Genomic DNA, 18,123 nt, shown 5'->3' with positions numbered 1-18,123 from the left:
TATTTACATTGGACTACACGATTACTTACCATAATCAACAATATTGTTTTCTATGATCAACACGATCGTTTATATTTGAAGTATTTTTATTCATTGTCAAAAATAACTACACAACCGTGTATCATGACTTAAACGACCATAGATCATCCACTCAGGTTGTAGTACGTGATAGTTAAAAAAAAACTACTCTTGCATGTGTATGTGTGTGGCCGATTAATCTCGTGTTAACGGAGTATTTTTTAATTTTTCATTGTAAGTCTGTGAGTTTTTTCCTTTTTGGAAATTGTTCTATAAATCGTAAATATTTTATCGGGTTGCTATTTGTTTTTTTAAAAAAAACCTAATAATTCTTACTTTAGTTTTTCTTTTTACTGCTTTGATTATATTATCAGTTTCAATTTTTTTAATTAAACAATAATAAAGAAAAAATATCGATATGGTCATCTATATATATATATATTTAGTTTATTTGGTCGATATGGTCATCCTTTTTTAAAAAAATTAACTAAAATAAAATATTATTGTTTTCTTTATATATATATATATATAAGAATTAAACTTTGAGTTGAAAAATAGGTATTTGATTATTATCCTTTAGTTTTTTTCTATGCAAACATAAGTCCAAAAAGTTTAATATCGTTTAATTAGCAACGATTTTCTTCTTGAATTGAAATTTTATTTCAAATTTGTACAAATATATGTGTTCTTGCAACAAATTTAAAAAGAGGAAAAAAGAATATAAGCATGTGAAAATAGTAAAAGTTATTATAAACCCCTACACTTTTGGCTGTAACATGAACAGAATCCTACAAAAGCAATAAAACAATCACTCTATTTTCTATCACTTTTTTGTGCCACTCTAAATTGCTTCTGTTAATTAAATAAAAAAGAAAATACATACACCCAACTTTCTTAAAATAAAAACAAATAAGTTCAACAAATTATAAAACGAAAAAGGCTAGAAGATAACTAATGAATTTTGGATCTAATTTTTATTTAATTCCTAATTTTAAAATATTACATCTTTAATCTTAAATTTTGAATCTGATTAATTTAAGTTTCTCTATTCTTTTTATAAAAATAATTTAAAAATTATCTTTCCTAACTATTTTAAATTAATTATAACACAGTTTAGATTAAGAGTGTAAAACTTTAAGCTTAGGGACTAGTTTAAAACCGGAGATTAAAATAAAATCAAACTCAAAATGTATAACCTAACATTGTAATATTTTTCAAAGATAAAATTATTGTTGATTGACGATTAGTTAGCATGTCTAGGGCGGTTTCAACTTATCACGTTAGCTAATTTGATACTTATAACCATAAATAGGGGTCAAATCAATTGGGGTAGACATAGTAAACAAAATAATTAAGTCACAGGTGATAATTTGATAATTTGAATGACATAAAGGGATTCCTTTCCCCTAAACTAAAATTTCTCAATTATTTACGCATCTATCTTAGTTTTTTCAAGTTTAATTTTTATACAATTTAGTTTTTCTGTCAATGAAAACACCTTTTTTGATTTTACTGCTTTTCATAGACTAATTTAAGAACGAGAGATTCTATCTTAGGTTCTATGTGGTTAGACCTCAAACTTGGGGCTTATATACTACATGTTAGTATAAGTAATAGTTGGATAAATAAAAATATCGTTTAATTGGAAGGAAGTTTATGGCAACGGCAAACGCTGTTTCTGTCAATATTTAGGTAAGATATGGAGCAAAGCTACAAAAATAAGTGAGGCTCTTACAGAAAAATAGGCCGAAAAGACCAAAGATATGAAAGATGATTCTAACAAAGTACAAGTTTCTCCCACAAGAAAAAGGAAAACAAAAAACAAATTTATATATAACAAATACAAAAAAAAAAAAAAAGAACAGCACACATCGTTCACAAACAGAGTCCAGTCTGCAGAATAAAATCCTTTGGTGGATGCAGATTGGTGAGTCTTTGAATTCTTCAAATAAATCATACTTATTTTCTTCTTAGACATGGGAAGCACCCTCCTCCCTGCCAAATCAATCAATAAATAAAATTATCATAATAATATATAATAATCTTGATGAGAGAAAAGGGGCAGAAAATTAAAATACCTTTGCACTGTCATCGGGTCTTCCGTTATTAGCATTGTTGTAAGGTGAGGAAGAATGTTGCGGGGTTCCGGGCCCCAACCTTTCCTCTCGAACTTTACCAAAAATGTGTGTAAAACCGTCGGCCGACGCCGGATTGTTCACATCCCACGATCCAAACTTCGGCAGCGCCGTCCCTTCCGGCTGCACAACACAATTATTCAAACCCAATTTAAAACTACCATTTCAAAAAATTGGAACTGAAATTTTTATTTCATTTACTAAAACATAGGTAACTCTAAATCTGACCAAATTTATAATTTAACCCGAAAAATACTAACAAAAACTTCGCTCAACTTAAATCTATACGTGTTTATGTGTATAATTCAAACCTAACTTAAGAAATATAAAACGGAAAAATAAAACTCACAGGGGAATTGTTTTTCGTTTTAGTCTTCCCGCGGTTGTCGTAGTTACCCTCAAAGCTCTTGCCCTCTGTCATCGAACTGTCTCTCGCTGAGGGCTTCGCCTGGCGATGAAGAGGAGAGCGGTCGATGCTATATTCGGAGCCGCTCTGTCTCCGACCCTGATTTTCACGGTTGCCGGGGGAGTTAGCGTAGGGGCGAAAGCCGCCATCTTCTCGACTTTGTCTCCTCTCATGAGTGGTAGGTTTTGGCGGTGGTGTATCGTCCTTTGGACTGGGTTTAGATGGAGGAGCTTCATGTGAATTGTCCATGAAAATGTCTGGATATTCCTCGGGATCGTTCGGGTTTCTGATCGGTCCGCCACCTCTGCCCTTTCTTGCCTTGTCGAAGAACACTGTGTATGGAACATTCCCTTCGCTTTCCCAATTCCCAAATGCTGGTACATGTGACCGTTGCTGTTCCAACAAAAACACATTTTTCAACACTTCTATTAAATCATCGATTCATCTAGTTGATTCGTTGTGATGTAAGTAGTGGGAAAGAAAATAATATTACAGTGGTTCCAACACACAAAACATCATCTTGTTTTGGTACCATATTTAATCAACCACTAACTCAAAAGTTTAAGCTAGATTTAATTATAAGAATACTTCAATAGTTTTGACTAACAATTTCTTTTAAAGTTGAAGATGGAAGTCACTTTCCTTAAAATTTTCATTCCACAGAAAAAAAAAAAAAAAAAAAAAAGAACTTTATAGTGCCACATCAATTAAATCATACAAAGTGCCTTCATCATTTTAAAAGTTGCTAGCAAGAAAGCTCTTCGAAGCTGGATTTACACAAAACTATTGTTGTTAGAACACTTTTTTTTTCAAGACAAAAAAATTCAAACCTGTATTTGAATCAAGATTTATAAAAGAACTAAAATCTTGTCACTCCAAGAAACCATTATACTTTTCCAATTCAGCTAGAAAAGTCAAATCGAATGCCAAAAAAAAAAAGTAAAAAATAATAGAAAAGAACACAGAAACCTCATCTTGAAACAGAGAAAGAGAAAAATTAATGAAAAATATCCGATTAATTCCAATACAACAACAAAATCATACAAGAAAAACAAATTAATTTCCAGATCTACCACAGTAGCACAAAAATCCTAATTTTCGCAGCAACGAAACAGACATAAACATGGAAGAGAAAAGCAAAAGATGGTGAAATTAGAAGAACTGACCGCCATTGGAGAAGAACAGAGCAGTGGGATTAAGAAAGAAAGAAGAGATTTGTAGCGTGTTTGTTTTGGTTGAATGAAAAAATGTTGAGAGAAGAAGTTAGAGAGAGAAATGGGATATTAGAGAGAAAGTATATAGAGAAGAATGAAGGGAAATGGAGAGGTTGATCGGCCATGGACTGGCGGCACCGGTAAACTTTGACTATTCCTCGTTTGGTTAATTTTTTTGTTTGAAACATTTTGAAAAGTCTTCGTTTCCTCTCGTATTAAGCCCTCAACGTGGCTTTTACCTGGTCCCGGGGTTTGATATTGCCACGTCCTTTTATTACTACTTCCACGCCTTCCCTACATTGACTAACTCTCAGTTTTCCATGTCGTGGACTCAGTCATTTTTGGACCTCAATTTCTTCCAATATTTGAATTTCTCTTCAACAGGGAATCTAATGAATGTCCATTTCAATCAATTATAAATTATAAAAATAATTAGAAGGATCAAATTTAAATATCACCTAAACTCTAATAATTAATTCTCTATCACACCCCATGGGCTAAAAAACCTAAATCTAACATTTGTTATTTTTATAATTTTTTGTACTTATGCCTATATTTGTTATTACTAGAATTAATATATTTGCAAAGTTTAGTCCATAAATTTAAAATAATTAAATATATAGCATATTTTAAAAAATTTATAAATATAACAAAATTTGTCAAATTCTATCCGATAAACCATTAGTCTATCAGTTATACAAGTCTATCGATGATAGTTTTGCTTGCTATATTTGCAATTTTTCTTAAATGTTGTTACATCTTTAATTATTATTTCTAAAATAATCATCAATTAAAATATCCCTTTAAAATTTTAATCTTTTAAGGTTAAATTACATAAAAGAAAATAATACTCATGAACTTGGCCATATTTATTTGCTAAAAAAAACAATTTCAATATTAGCTTTGTACTTATGAGTTTTTTTTTTTAAAATATAACACAAACAAGAATACCAAAAATGTCACGGAATTAATTTGCATCCAGCATAATATATTTGAGAAACTATTTTTTATATTTACCATTATTTCCTACACAATCAAAACACACCATTGTTTAGTCGTTTAAATTTGACTATTTTTTGTACGATTCATTCTTTAAATTTAGGTTGCCAAATCAAAACGATTTTTTTGGTTCAGAAAAAAAATAAGAAAAGAAAAAGAAATAACCAAAAAAAATAAAAAAAAATGCAAATCTATATTTTAAATGAATGGTGAGGTAAATAGACTTTTTCAGTATTACATAGACAATAAATATTTGAGCTATGAAAATTAACTCTTTTATTTTTTATAAACATTTTAAAATTATTACTCTTGAAATATAAAATCTTCTGACTAGATGCTTGACTTGATTAAAGTACCAAAGAATGAAATTCATACAAGTGGCTTTTTGTCCATTCATCCATATTCATTAATTATTGGTCTATCCAAGGATATTTTTTATATGTTCCTGAAAAGATGAGAGTATTCAACTTCTTCCAACAACAAATTTAAGAAATTATTTCAAATCTCCAAACTTCTTACAATATACTAAAATTGTATAATATATCAACTAGCTATCAATCCTCTACAAGTCTTCATCGTTAATAAAATATTAAATTTTATTTGTTTCGTAATTATTTTGTTTCATCGGGCTATATTTAAAAAATAATCTTAGAATAATGGTAATTTATTTGCAAAAATAACAAAGTTTAAGAGTATTTTTTAGAAATTCTCTTTTCGTAATAACTTTTGGTTTTTATTTTTATTTTTTAAAGGGAAGCAAAACGAGAGCTACTAAGAAGCAAAAACATCATTTCTTACCAGATTCATTAGCCATGAGAAAAATCAAACACCCTAAAGCCCTCAAACTCTTCTGAATGGGAAGAGTGATCTTGCACAAGAGGAACTCCCAACTAGCACAGGCACCAGCACGAGCAAAGCAATGGGTAGCACAAAATGAACCACTAACTTTTGATTTTGATTTTGGTTGGAGGTAAAATTTTGAGCTAAATAATTAATTCGTGAACATTTATATGAAATAGAATCCTAAACTTTTAAACATGTAAAAACAAGTCAGAATTTCAATTGGTGTCCAATAAATCTATAGACCTTAAAATATCAAGCTTCAACTTTCAATTTTTATAGAGGTCCCTCAACTTTTAATATAATTGTGTCGAATCTGAAACCATTGAAGAAAAAAATTGTAAGAATTAGAACAGTTCAACTATCGTCTAGTGCATGTACCCATTTGTTTCAAAGGAATATGTAAATTTAAGAAAATATTGAATACGTTAAAAGATCTACCATCAGAATTTAAAATTAACAAATTTATTTGAAAATTTTGAATTTGAGTAACTTGTTAAAAAAAAAAAGAAAAAACACAATGTTGAAAGATGAGACACATATTAAATATATCTTTTAAATAATAGGACGAAGGCACCCAACTTTTCAGCATAGTCTAAATTCGGTAAATTTGGATAAATAAGATAGTTTTCAAAAATAATTATTGAAATATTGTAGTTCTTTTTTTGCTATATTTGGAATAAATTTGGGGTCCCATGTTGCAAATATTGGTCTATCACTGATAAACCATACAAAGTCTATCAGTGATAGTTTTGCTATATTTGCAATTTTTTTAAAATGTTGTTATATCCTTAATTATTATTCCTAAAATGGTCATCAATTGCAATTTCTCTTTATAAAATGTTGCTTGAGCAAGAACATTTATCGGCAACATTCAAGCTCCTTTTAGAACTCTATTCATGTACTCCAATAGATTTGTCATCATTCATCCATACCTAAATTCGCCATCATGTGCTTGAGTCCATTACTCAATATCAATGTTGTTGAAAAAGCCCAAACAGTTGGTTATTAATTCTTATGATGTCTTCAATTGTTTTATTAAATTTTTGAATTTGGAATTGACATAGGGCACAATATATAATTTTTCAATGTATTAAACTTAAACCTTTTATTGAAGTTGCTGACAATATGACGCAAATAGAACCTATGGTGTCACTGAGGTTCTGTCCATTTGTTTGTTGGATTGTTTACATTCGATATAATGCCAACATGTAGATCTAAAACTAAACATACCTCATCATGGAATACAATTTTTTTGAGGTGCTGCAAAAACCACCCCATAAATATCTACAATGGTAAATGCAAGTGGGAGAACATGTCCATTTGAGTCGACAGATTTGACTATTAGCAACTTGCCCGATATTTACCATATAAGTGAGTGTCATCTATCCGAATAACTGACCAAAATTGGCTGAAGACTTCTATACAAGGACTAAATGCCCAAAATACAGAAGTGAGAATGACATGCCCTTCAATGTTTGTGTCACGTACTCTCCATTCCACACATGTTCCAGGATTAGTGTATTTAACCATTTATAGCCACTTGGGCAAAAGTTTATATGATTCGTCTCAATCACCAAACACTTTGACCACTAGTTTTCTTTTACCATCCCACGCTCTGTTATAGGGAACATGATATCCAAATTTTGTTTTGATGTTAGATTGTAGTTGTGTGATGTTGATCGATGATTTTTCTTTTACAGCATCACAAAATTCTCTGCCCATTATTGAAGAATCCAATTGTACCTAACTTTGATTGAGTTCGAAATAAAATCTTGTGTGTTGCTCATGTAATTTAATAATCTCGAACATACCATGTGATTTTTTCTTCGATGCACGAAGCCTCCACGTGCAGCCTTCTGTCCACTTCTTACATCAAATTGCTCAGATAGTCGGTGTTGATTCCACTACCTCATATGGTGCATGATTCTTAATGGAAAAATATTTTACCATATGTTGTAGTGTTTCTTTATTTTGACATATCATTTCCTTATAAGTTCTGTATTGTTAAAAACCACATGGGACTACAATTGGGTTGTGCTCACGAATACTATCTGTTACATCCATATCTATATGAGTGACTGTATTTGATGGAAATTCATGTTCACGACCATCAAAGTCAAATTCTTCAAACTCATCGTCTGTTTCTCTTCCAAAGTTTGATCCTTATATTCGTTAATAGCCACCATTTCTTCATCGTCATATACCGGCGATGCAACTGGTTCAGAGTTAGGGTCAATAACATGAGTTCAATCTTTGAACTGACCAAATGGTTTAGCATTCAAGTTTATAGCCAAACTCACTCTACTTACATTGACATATAGATGCACCATGTTCGGAATTGACGTTGCAATTGAAAATATAGTTTTCATTGCTTGTTCATTTGGTATAGGGAATGAGACAAATCTTATTAGTCTCGAGGGAGTTAGATTTGAATGTCTATATATAATTTCTAAATGATTTATGTGTATATCTATACCAATTGATGATCCTACAATTTCAATGAATTGTTCGAAGATAATTCCTGGTAAAACCTCCACAAGCTGGTTGGTCATAATCAACTCTATCAAGACCATCAATCATATTATCATTTATAAACAACCTAAACCCCAAAATTTTGTCCCCATTTTCTAACAAAAAAAAGAAAAAAGAAAAAAAATGAATAATATATTGTAAAAATATAAAACAAACTTACCTACTATTTATTAAGATAAGTCTACACCTAAATTAAAATTTATTTTATGTTTTCATTTTCTTAAATTAAATTTATGCATAATAGAATAATAAATTATTTAGTTCAACTTTCAAACTAAGGTTTGTAAAATCATTTAAATGAAAACAATTTTTTTCATGGTAAGTAAACATATATTATTCCAAAAAATATTTGTATATTTATACTATTTAACACACAATAGTACATTAAAATATAATAGTATGTAAATCTTTATTTTCATTATAAAGATTTAATTTATTTTTAGTTTTAAAAATCTGGTCTTTGGAATTTTTTAATAGTTATATAGATCTAATTTTTAAATTTGACTTAATATTAAACTCTCTTTCTAACATTTACATAACCATAAATAATGGAGTTATATGCATATAACATAATTTTAAAACCATAGATCAACTAATAATAAACTCTTTAATAATTTTTCAATCATAACATTATAGATTAATATTAAATAAAAATAACCTTATAGATTGAAGAACGATTATACTATATATATAATTTTATGAGAAATTTAGTATAAATTATTAAAAGCACACAAAAATCAAATATTAAGTACAAACAATTTACGTATGTGACAATTGTTTTCTTCTTTATGTCTCCATCTACAAAAGTGATAGTATTTGAATAAACATAAATCTAAACCTCCAAAATTTTGTTTAACAAAACAAATAAAATTTAAAAAAATAATGTTTAATTAATTAAACATAAATCTAAATTTTTTAAATTTTAACAACAATTAAAATAAGAATAACAAAATTATCTTTAATTATTTACCAACAAAATCTAACAAAACTATATTAAAAAAAATATAGAAAAATTACATTTAAAAAAATATAACAAAATTATATTTTAAAAAATATAATAAAATTATATTTAATTAATTAAACATAAATCTAAACCTCTCTCAAGTTTAACAAAATATAACGACAATTAAAATTATAATAACAAAAATGATCTTTAATTATTTAACAACAAAATTTATTATGTTTAACAAAACTAACAAAAATTTAACGAAACTATGTTTAATTAATTAGACATAAATCTAAACCCTTTAAATTTAACAAAATCTAATAACAATTAAAATAATATTAACAAAATTATCTTTAATTATTTAAAAACAAAACCTAGGTTAAACGAAACCAACAAATTTAATATAATTAAACATAAAGCTAAATCCCTCCAATTTAACGTAAACTAACTAAGAATTAATTAAAATAATACCGATGATAAAATCTAATTAACAATTAATTAAACAAAATTTAACTAACAATTAATTAACATAATAACGATAATAAAATCTAACTAACAATTAATTAACATAATAACAATAATAAAATATAACTAATAGATAATTAAAAATAATAACAATTAATTAAACAAAATGTAACTAACAATCAATTAAAAAAATGTAACTAACAATTAATTAAACAAAATGTAAGTAGCAATTAATTAAAATAATAAATTAATTAAATAAAATATCTAACTAGCAACTAATTAATAAAAAAATAAAGAAAAAAAAGACTTCACAGACGGAGATTTTAAGAGAGAGTGAGAAAATTTACCGTTCGTTGGAATTGAAATTTACATTGTAACTCTACCCGATGAGATAAAGCATGAAGAAGAAGATTTAGGGTGGGAAAAAAGAAAATTGGAAGAGAGATTTGAAATAAAAGAAAAGCAAAAGAATGGGGTGAAATACTGTTGAATGGAAGTTGGGATTTTGTCCATGGCAGGAGCAAAACTTTCACGGGTAGCATGGAAAGTCTTCAATGGTAGACTTATTTGTCTGTTTTTTTTTTTGTTTTCTTTTAATAGGTCTCTAGACCTATATTTTCTTTTATAAAAAGACTACAATATTAATATAATCATTTAAAAATGACCATAAATCTCTAAATTTTGGATCCACCTACTACTATATTCAGCAAGGCTATTCAAGTCGATATGGAAAAGGCATGCGTGGTTGTGGACACAGCTAAGTGTGTTACTTAACGGTGACCGCTAGGTCGAGGCTGCTGAGGAATAAATTCCGGATTGTCATGTTGTCAAATATTAAATGCAATTTCATACTCTTTTACTTACATCGGTATTAACATTATTTATTTGTGATGTGAACACCAAACCAACGCACCAAATTGGCTCCATTCCCAAATACACATTATTTATTATACAATCTCTTCAAACTTTCTCCTTTTTTTTTTTTTTCTTTTTAACAAAATCTCATCTTACATATTATTAATAACCTTTATATAATAAACAACAAGTACTACTTCAAAATACCTTAAATTTCATTTCAAAATTATATATCCATTTCTAATCTTTTTTATTTTTTAAACTAAAAAAAACTATAAATAAATTACAAGTTTGGTCTACGAACTAGAATAGATTTTTAACTTTTAACTTTCAAAATAAAAAAATTTCACAAACGACAAAAAGTTATACGATTATATACAACTAGCATTACTTTTCTTGACCATTATATACAACTAGCATTATATACAAATTAAAGTTGTTCAAAGTAGGAGGAGTTGACATTGTGATATATGGGACATCTTTTTAAATTAGAAAAGACATTTACGCATAATTGGGAGATTTTATTTTGTTTTACTATTTAGAGAAAACATATTTTATTCTTTTAATGATTTTGGGTTTCTTGTTGTTCATACGAGATTTCAGAGATTATGATGCAATATTGTTTGATCTCTAGTTTTTTATCCTCTGATTCTCTTCTAGTTGGATGCCTACACTTGATTTGAGAAAACGAAACATGTGTTGTTTTTGAAGTGGGAGTCTTGAAAGAAAGCTTGTATCTTCAAAGAAACTTTAATCATCGGGGTGTGGTTGACTTCAAAAGTTAGAGAGTCTTCTAACTCTTGGGAGAATTCTCTGTAGATCTTTTAGAGTAAAAAATTTAAGTTTTCCACAAATGAAGAGAACTTCTCTATTAATTATAGAGTTCTATGGTGAACTTTATAAGCTTGGGTCTGGTTGGTCTCATGGACTATGTCTACGAGCTCAACCACATGTACTTGTGTCATATTTACTATTTGAGCTAAATTAAGCCTTTTTTTTTTTGCGAATAATATTTAATTTGACCAAACTAATCAACTTGATCCAACAACAAACACGTGACATTAGAATCGACCAATTTATGTTTTCAGTTTTAATTTGGGACACATGTCAACTTTTAAGTCATAAATTCAATTATTTGTGTTTTTCCTCATTCATTTCGTAAATGACATGACAATTTATGATTGATCCAAAATTTCTTATTCAACAAATGCCCCTATTTTCGAGATTTATGAATTGGATGAATCTAAAAAAAGATAAAGTTAAAGTCAAAATACAAGCATTTTTTTTAAAAAAAATTGGCTCAATTTGACATATTCAAAATAATCAAACTATGAATTTAGTACATGAGTTTGATTTAAAATTTGGAATAGGGTTAGAATATGACCAATCCTTAATTTGAGACAAGTTTAAGATTTTATCGTAAATTTAATTTGTGATACACACAAATTTGGAATATGATCAATTTTAAATTTGAGATAAATAGGAGCCCTCAATCTTGAGAGAAAGTTGGATTTATGGCTTCAATTTAAATTTGAGATAAAAATAGATGTCATATATGCAAGTTATTTTGACTCGAATTTTGAACTTTAGGTGAAATAATTTGGAATAAAATTTGTGGTACGGTCAAATTTTACTTTACATTTGAGATTTATCCCCAAATAAAATCTTTTAGAATAACATAACAAGATTAGATTTTTTTCTATTTTATTATTAAAAAAAGTTTTCATATCATTTCAACCCTATTATGAATTTGACTTATTGGTCATATAAATAGATTCATACCTTGATCATTCTTTCACTAGAAGAAAACAATCATACCAAAGAAGGTAGGAAAAAAACTTATCTTCTCTCTCTTTTTCTTTTTTGACTTTCTACTCTTTTTAAAATTTTATTTACAGGTTTAGTAGCTCATAATTTGCATCAAATTGAAAGAAACTGTTTGAAGCTCAAACAAATGTTCTTTTTTAGCTATTCCTTGAAGGCCTCATGCAAGCACAAATAAAATGACTTGCAACTCGATTTGATTCATGTTAGGGATGATGTAGAAATGTCTACGCACTCTATCATGCCACTCTTTGATTTTCTGTTGCAACTCGATTTAGTTCATGTTAGAGAAGTCCCTAGAAAGGTCTATGCACTCTACCATGCCATTCCTTGACTTTCTGCTGCATCTTGATTTTGAGGCAACAACACCACATGATTAATGCACGCCTTAGAAATAGAATCTCTTAGTATTGTCCATATGCTTGAGCTTGAAATAGCCCAAAACCTGCTGGAATTTTCTGACACTTTGCTTTTCATATATTCCTTCTTACTAGACTATGTCATCAAGACTAACTCGTTTATGATGATATTTATTTTGCAGAATGATGGCTTATTTCACAGAACGGTTCTCGTCTGTAGAGAGATACCATGTGATCTTGACTGATATAAATAAACCAGAAGAAGATGAACTTAGTCTACTTATAGAGAAACCATTGACCGACCCTTTTGCAGATTATTGACCAAGCTTAGACAACAATTTGATTCTCCCCAAATTATCAATAGAGATACCTTTGCTTTAAGGAGAAAGTGCATAGGTCTTGCAACCTTCTATCCATGATGAGGCTTCTAATTTCAACTGAGTTTTCATTCTTGAACATCGTATATAATTGAAGGCCAAACTCGTTGAGGCACCATGACCAAGGTCCTAGGAGGATTGAGCTTTATTGATTGTTATTGGGACCGGTTAAAGCTTGTAGTTGGTCGAAATGGACGACTTCTCTATGATGCTTGTTTATTTGGCGTCGTGACAACTTCTTTATACAAATATAATCGTAACAGTGACGTGGTTCGAGCATTTTGTGAAGTCTGGTGTCCTTCAACTAATTCTCTTCATACCAAGGTAGGCGAACTAACCATATCACGCCTTGCTTCAACTGTCACTACATGCGACCGGATGAGGGAGTGCCACCTAGACATCCATCACATACCTCTTCATGAGATTAAGCGCAAACACCTAGTAAGTGAAACAACTCTCTTCATTGTCTCTTCACAAAGTTCTTTACTTGGACTTGAGAGAACCTTAGGCCTTTTAACCATAAAGTTAATATTACAACTTAATACATAAGAAATACAAAGGAATGAATCGAGCCTCAAAATATAATTTCTCATATTCTTTGGCTTTAATTTCTTCCTGTTGTGATAAGAGAAAATAGTAGGGAAAATCTCTCTTTTGTCCTAAGCACTCACCTAAAACTTAAAACAAAAAGGATGAAGGGAGGATTGAACTTGCTCTTTGAGATCCAATTTTGCACATCTGATTTTGAAGTAGACACCTCTATTAATAGGCAGGGAGTGATGTTGACAGGACATTTCACGCCCCATTAATGTTTTTGATAAACTATATCAACGTCGTGCAAACGTCATTTTGTCTGTTTTCTAGCATTCATGCCAACCAAATTTGTCTCTAGTGCTTCAGATCGTCCTAGCTTATTGTGATCGTTGCGTTGTTGATCGCACACATCTCCTCGCCTGACGTTCTATATTTGGGCTATACTTCTTTTTGTCTAAAATCTTGCAATACGATAAGTAAAACGAGATCAAACATGAACAAAGTTCTTTTGGAGTCTACAATACACAAGTTAATCAACTCTTCTATTTTTCCCAAGTTTCTTCCGATCTTATGCATAAGGTTTCATTATTTTACATAAAAGGCCACAATAACTTGTATTTTTACAAGTTATCATATACAAACATGTTGTCATAAGCTTTATTAATTATTTCTTATTTGTTAAGATACATATAACTTCAACACAAAATAATAAATGGTCACTAAAAGGCACAAAATTTCTAGTTTTTTTTTTAATCTAATTTATTCTACCTTTAAATTTGTGTCCAACATAAGTTATTTTTTCAAGAGAGGTCCAAAAGTGTTTCAAATGTGTCTTTAGGTATTTGAAATTGATAATAAATAAATACAAACCCGACTTAGAGACTCTTTCCGATATGGAGTGTTAGTGTTTCATAGGTTGACAAAATCCTTGTCATAGGTAACATGTATACAACACAAATGTCTCAAGTCAAGTTTAGCAGTTTAACCATAGCAAAACATGCATGTTTAGTTGTGCCAGTGCTCATGGTGTGTATCATTACACTGTTAATGCAGGGATGTGAAGATTGAATACACGCAATTGAAAGAGAAGGTGAGAGAATGCAACAAGAAAGATGCATAGTTTTTGGGCAACAGTTTTGAAAAAATGAACAAGTTGGAGCTTGCTAAGTGTACGACCCGTATCTAAGTTAAGAGATTAAAACTTTGGCTAAGTGTAAAATAGGTGTTTTGAATGATAAGTGGTGAAGAAAAGTTAAGGCTTGACGATGAAGCAAGACTACGTGCTAAGAGGTGGTAATTATAGTAGTTCGCGAGAAAAGTTATGCGACGAAACTTTTGAAGTTTAAGTGTTTTCATGCAAAGAAAGAACTTCACGAGATGATGTTGGGCGAAAAGTTAAGGAACTATGCAAGAAGAGGAAGGAAACTCCAGGGAAATTTCTTTAAAGCTTTGTAATGGGCCACGGGTAAGGTTAAGAACTAAGCATGGTTAAGTTAAACCTTAAGCTTACACATGTACCACTAGGAGTAGGAGCTGGCAAGCTGTTAAAAGTTTAAACATGACTAAGCTTGTTTAAGGAGTAGTATAAATAGAGGTTGAGATTAGATTATTTGGGGATGGTTACTCTGAAATTTTGAAAAGAAAATTTAAAGTGTTGAAGTGTTGTCAAAGTGCTCACTCAAGAAGAAGCAGAAGAGAAGCAATTTGAGTTTTGAAGTAACCAAGTAGCTAGTGTGAGTATTTTCTTCAAAGTTTTATAAGATTTCAAGCTTTCTTATAAAGTCTTTATTGATTTGAAATGATGATTTCAAAATAAATGTTCCCAAGAGATTTCACTACAAGAAGTTGGAGAATTTCCAACACCATATTGCATAAAAAATAATACAAAAGCGCACCATGCATGAGAGGTTTTCTCGACGTCAGAAGCTCCATTGGAAAGGATGTTGAGAGTACAACGTCGATGGAGCTTTCTCTAACGCACCAATGGGACAACATCAAGATTGCCTATCCCCGACACATGCCGATGTGTGGTTGACGTCGACAGTGGAGTACACTCGACGTCTCCTCTGTGTGTCAGGGATAAGGCACTTCCGACATCAGGTCGGGAGAAGTTTTTCTCAATGTCATGGAAAAGATAAGAGAATCCCTTGTTTCCGAAATTATTTGTTTTTTTTATTATTTTATTATTATTTCATGAGGTATTGTTTTGGGTTCCACTTCCAAAGGCAACAAACCCAATTATAACAAATTATCTGTAAAATTTAAATATGAAATCAGAATGTATAACAAAAATTACAAGTTCTTGTTCAAATGGTTCAAAACTATTACATGAAAAGAAAAAAACCACACTATCTCCTAAAACATAGCCGTGACGCCAAATTCAAGAAATTTCAAACCTACAAATGACATAAAAGTAAAGTTAGATATATATCATTGATGAGAAATTAAACAAATTAAAAGTTGAAAAATACGTACCCCATGTGTTAACGGTTCTTTCTGTGCCCGAGTCATTTCTTCAATCATATTCCTCATCTCTTCTCCATTTGTCATGCATTTTCTTCCATTTTCATGCACTTTCTTCCATTTTTCGAGCACTCTCTTCTATTTTTCGGTCCTGCTTCTCTTATTTATTGTTTTTTAATTAAGCAGTTAGCATTTTTAAAACTAGCCTATGTTCACTAACCTCTCTTGAGTACATCTCTTGCTCATAGGTAGAGGAAGAATTGAAAGCAGTACTTTTTCGAGACTTAGGCTTGGGGCCCCAACCAAGACCTTTTGAGTAGCGTGATTGCCTACTAAAAATGGTCTCGTATTTTTCGTCCCCAGAGAGTGGTTGATAACCTTCTGGGGTGGGTGGAGATTGGAGTTCCAACATTTGATTTTGCACCATAAAAGTTTTAAGTTGTGAGGTGAGAATTAAAACTACAAAGTACAAGAAAAAGTTTTCATAAACTTAACATGCTCATACGCTACCACTTGTGAAACGAACTTGCCAGTCCTACTAGCATGTGTTTCTCTGAACAACTCGACATGTTTCACCAGGTGACCACGTTCTTCAATGAGCTTGTATTGTCGTTGTAGGAATGGCTTAGATTAGCTTATGTGGTTGTAATGTTGCTTCGCTCTAGTAACCTTGTTGATCCTTGATTGCTTCTACATGCAAACAATAAAAACGGTTACATCCAAACAACAAAATGAAGTACCGCGAAGTAAAAATAGAAGATATAAATTACATGAAATTGTCGAGTCATGTAATGATTGCATAGGAAGTGCCAATCTTCCACACAATTAATCAATCTCGACGGTGGGTTCGCACGCATGCTTCTTCAGGGTTGTTAAACTGCTTGAAATGTAGGTGGTTGTTGCCCCTAAATTCCTTCCACGTGCTAAGAATTTGATGCTCAACAAAACGAGTGAGTGTTTGATCAATGAAATCGAGCCCAAACCAGCGCTACAAAAGAAAAATACATAAGGATTAGTTTTCTACATATGTAGGTTACTATATGTAAGGTAATTTACAAACTTACTTGTAGGCCGTTATTGACGACCTCGATGTACTATGGAGGTACAACAGCCCACTTGCGGGCCTAGCTAGATTGGAAATATGTCTCGCGTTAACGCACCAATGATGTTTTTGAATCGAATAAAATATGGAGAGATAGGCTTGTCTCCTCTTGGGGCGATCGATATTGGGATCTTCCTATTTTGCTGTACATATCTATCCAACTTCAAGTTCCGAGAGTGCTGACATCTCCTTGGAGTGGGAGTGAGAGTGAGAGTGGGTTAAGTGTTGGAATTTATGTCCTAAAACTTGTAGATTGTAAATATAATCCATTGACCGGTATTAATAAAATGTTATTAGTGTAATAGTTGTTATTGATTATATTATTAGTTTTGTCTTAATAACCCAAATCCAATAAACTAACATCCTATGTTGTTTAATGAGTCTTGAATAGTATGTAGAGACATATAAGGATCAATGTTCGAGATCAGCTTAAAAGGTCTATAGTATAGGGATAAGGTTGGGTACCTTATCCCGGAAACACTATGGATACTTCTCACTTTGTATTTGAGAGTGAGAGTATCTTGTGCAATGAGTTTGCATATGATCGACTGTGAAATAGTAACTCTGTTAATTAGTTAGGTTTCTATTTCATTAGGATGACCTAGGTAACTTAGTTTTAATCCTGGGTGTGTTATGAACTTCTGTTCGCGAGAGACTGTCCTTTGATTTGTATAGGTGAGAGTAGCAGATTGTCGACTCAATAAGCTTATCATTTTGGGGACAAGATTGAGTGGGGAGCTGGGAGCATAATTACACAAGATAGAATTCACTCCCTCCCTACTTTTGGGTAAGTAGATGAGTATTCCCTTAAATGGTGTCTCTAGGTCTTTAACAAAGGGTCCTACCCTCTCTATGGCACGAGATGAATTTCTGTTTATTGGTAGGACCATAAATAGGTTGTTCATTGGAGGAGCACTAGTATTTAAGGATTAGAGGTAACCTAGGAGTAAAACGGTAAATTGACCCAACTAGTGTTACGAACATTCGTGAAGGACTAATTTACTGTTATTGGTCTATATTCGTGGACACAGAAATATAACTACAGTGAGAA

General features: G+C 30.8%; 1 protein-coding gene across 1 annotated transcript; it reads right to left on the bottom strand.

Moving 5' to 3' along the window:
- Positions 1 to 1,671: 1,671 nt before the first annotated feature.
- LOC101221990 (RPM1-interacting protein 4) lies at positions 1,672 to 3,937 on the bottom strand. The gene is made up of 4 exons (XM_004139577.3): positions 3,726 to 3,937; positions 2,503 to 2,952; positions 2,097 to 2,276; positions 1,672 to 2,013 (listed from the first exon to the last, which is right to left on the bottom strand). The coding sequence occupies exons 1-4, from the start codon at positions 3,729 to 3,731 to the stop codon at positions 1,978 to 1,980; spliced, it is 672 nt and encodes a 223-aa protein (XP_004139625.2). The 5' UTR covers positions 3,732 to 3,937; the 3' UTR covers positions 1,672 to 1,977.
- Positions 3,938 to 18,123: the final 14,186 nt, after the last annotated feature.

This window comes from Cucumis sativus, chromosome 7, assembly GCF_000004075.3.
Source record: "Cucumis sativus cultivar 9930 chromosome 7, Cucumber_9930_V3, whole genome shotgun sequence".
In the NCBI taxonomy this organism is placed as follows: Eukaryota; Viridiplantae; Streptophyta; class Magnoliopsida; order Cucurbitales; family Cucurbitaceae; genus Cucumis; species Cucumis sativus.
This window is presented reverse-complemented; position numbering and strand designations above follow the sequence as displayed.

Bases quoted from the DNA above. Each gene is read 5' to 3' on its own strand.
- LOC101221990 (XM_004139577.3), bottom strand. The intron at 2,277-2,502 runs GTGAGTTTTATT...TGTGTTGTGCAG, and splicing joins AAACGAAAAACAATTCCCCT to CCGGAAGGGACGGCGCTGCC. The intron at 2,014-2,096 runs GTATTTTAATTT...TTGATTTGGCAG, and splicing joins GACCCGATGACAGTGCAAAG to GGAGGAGGGTGCTTCCCATG.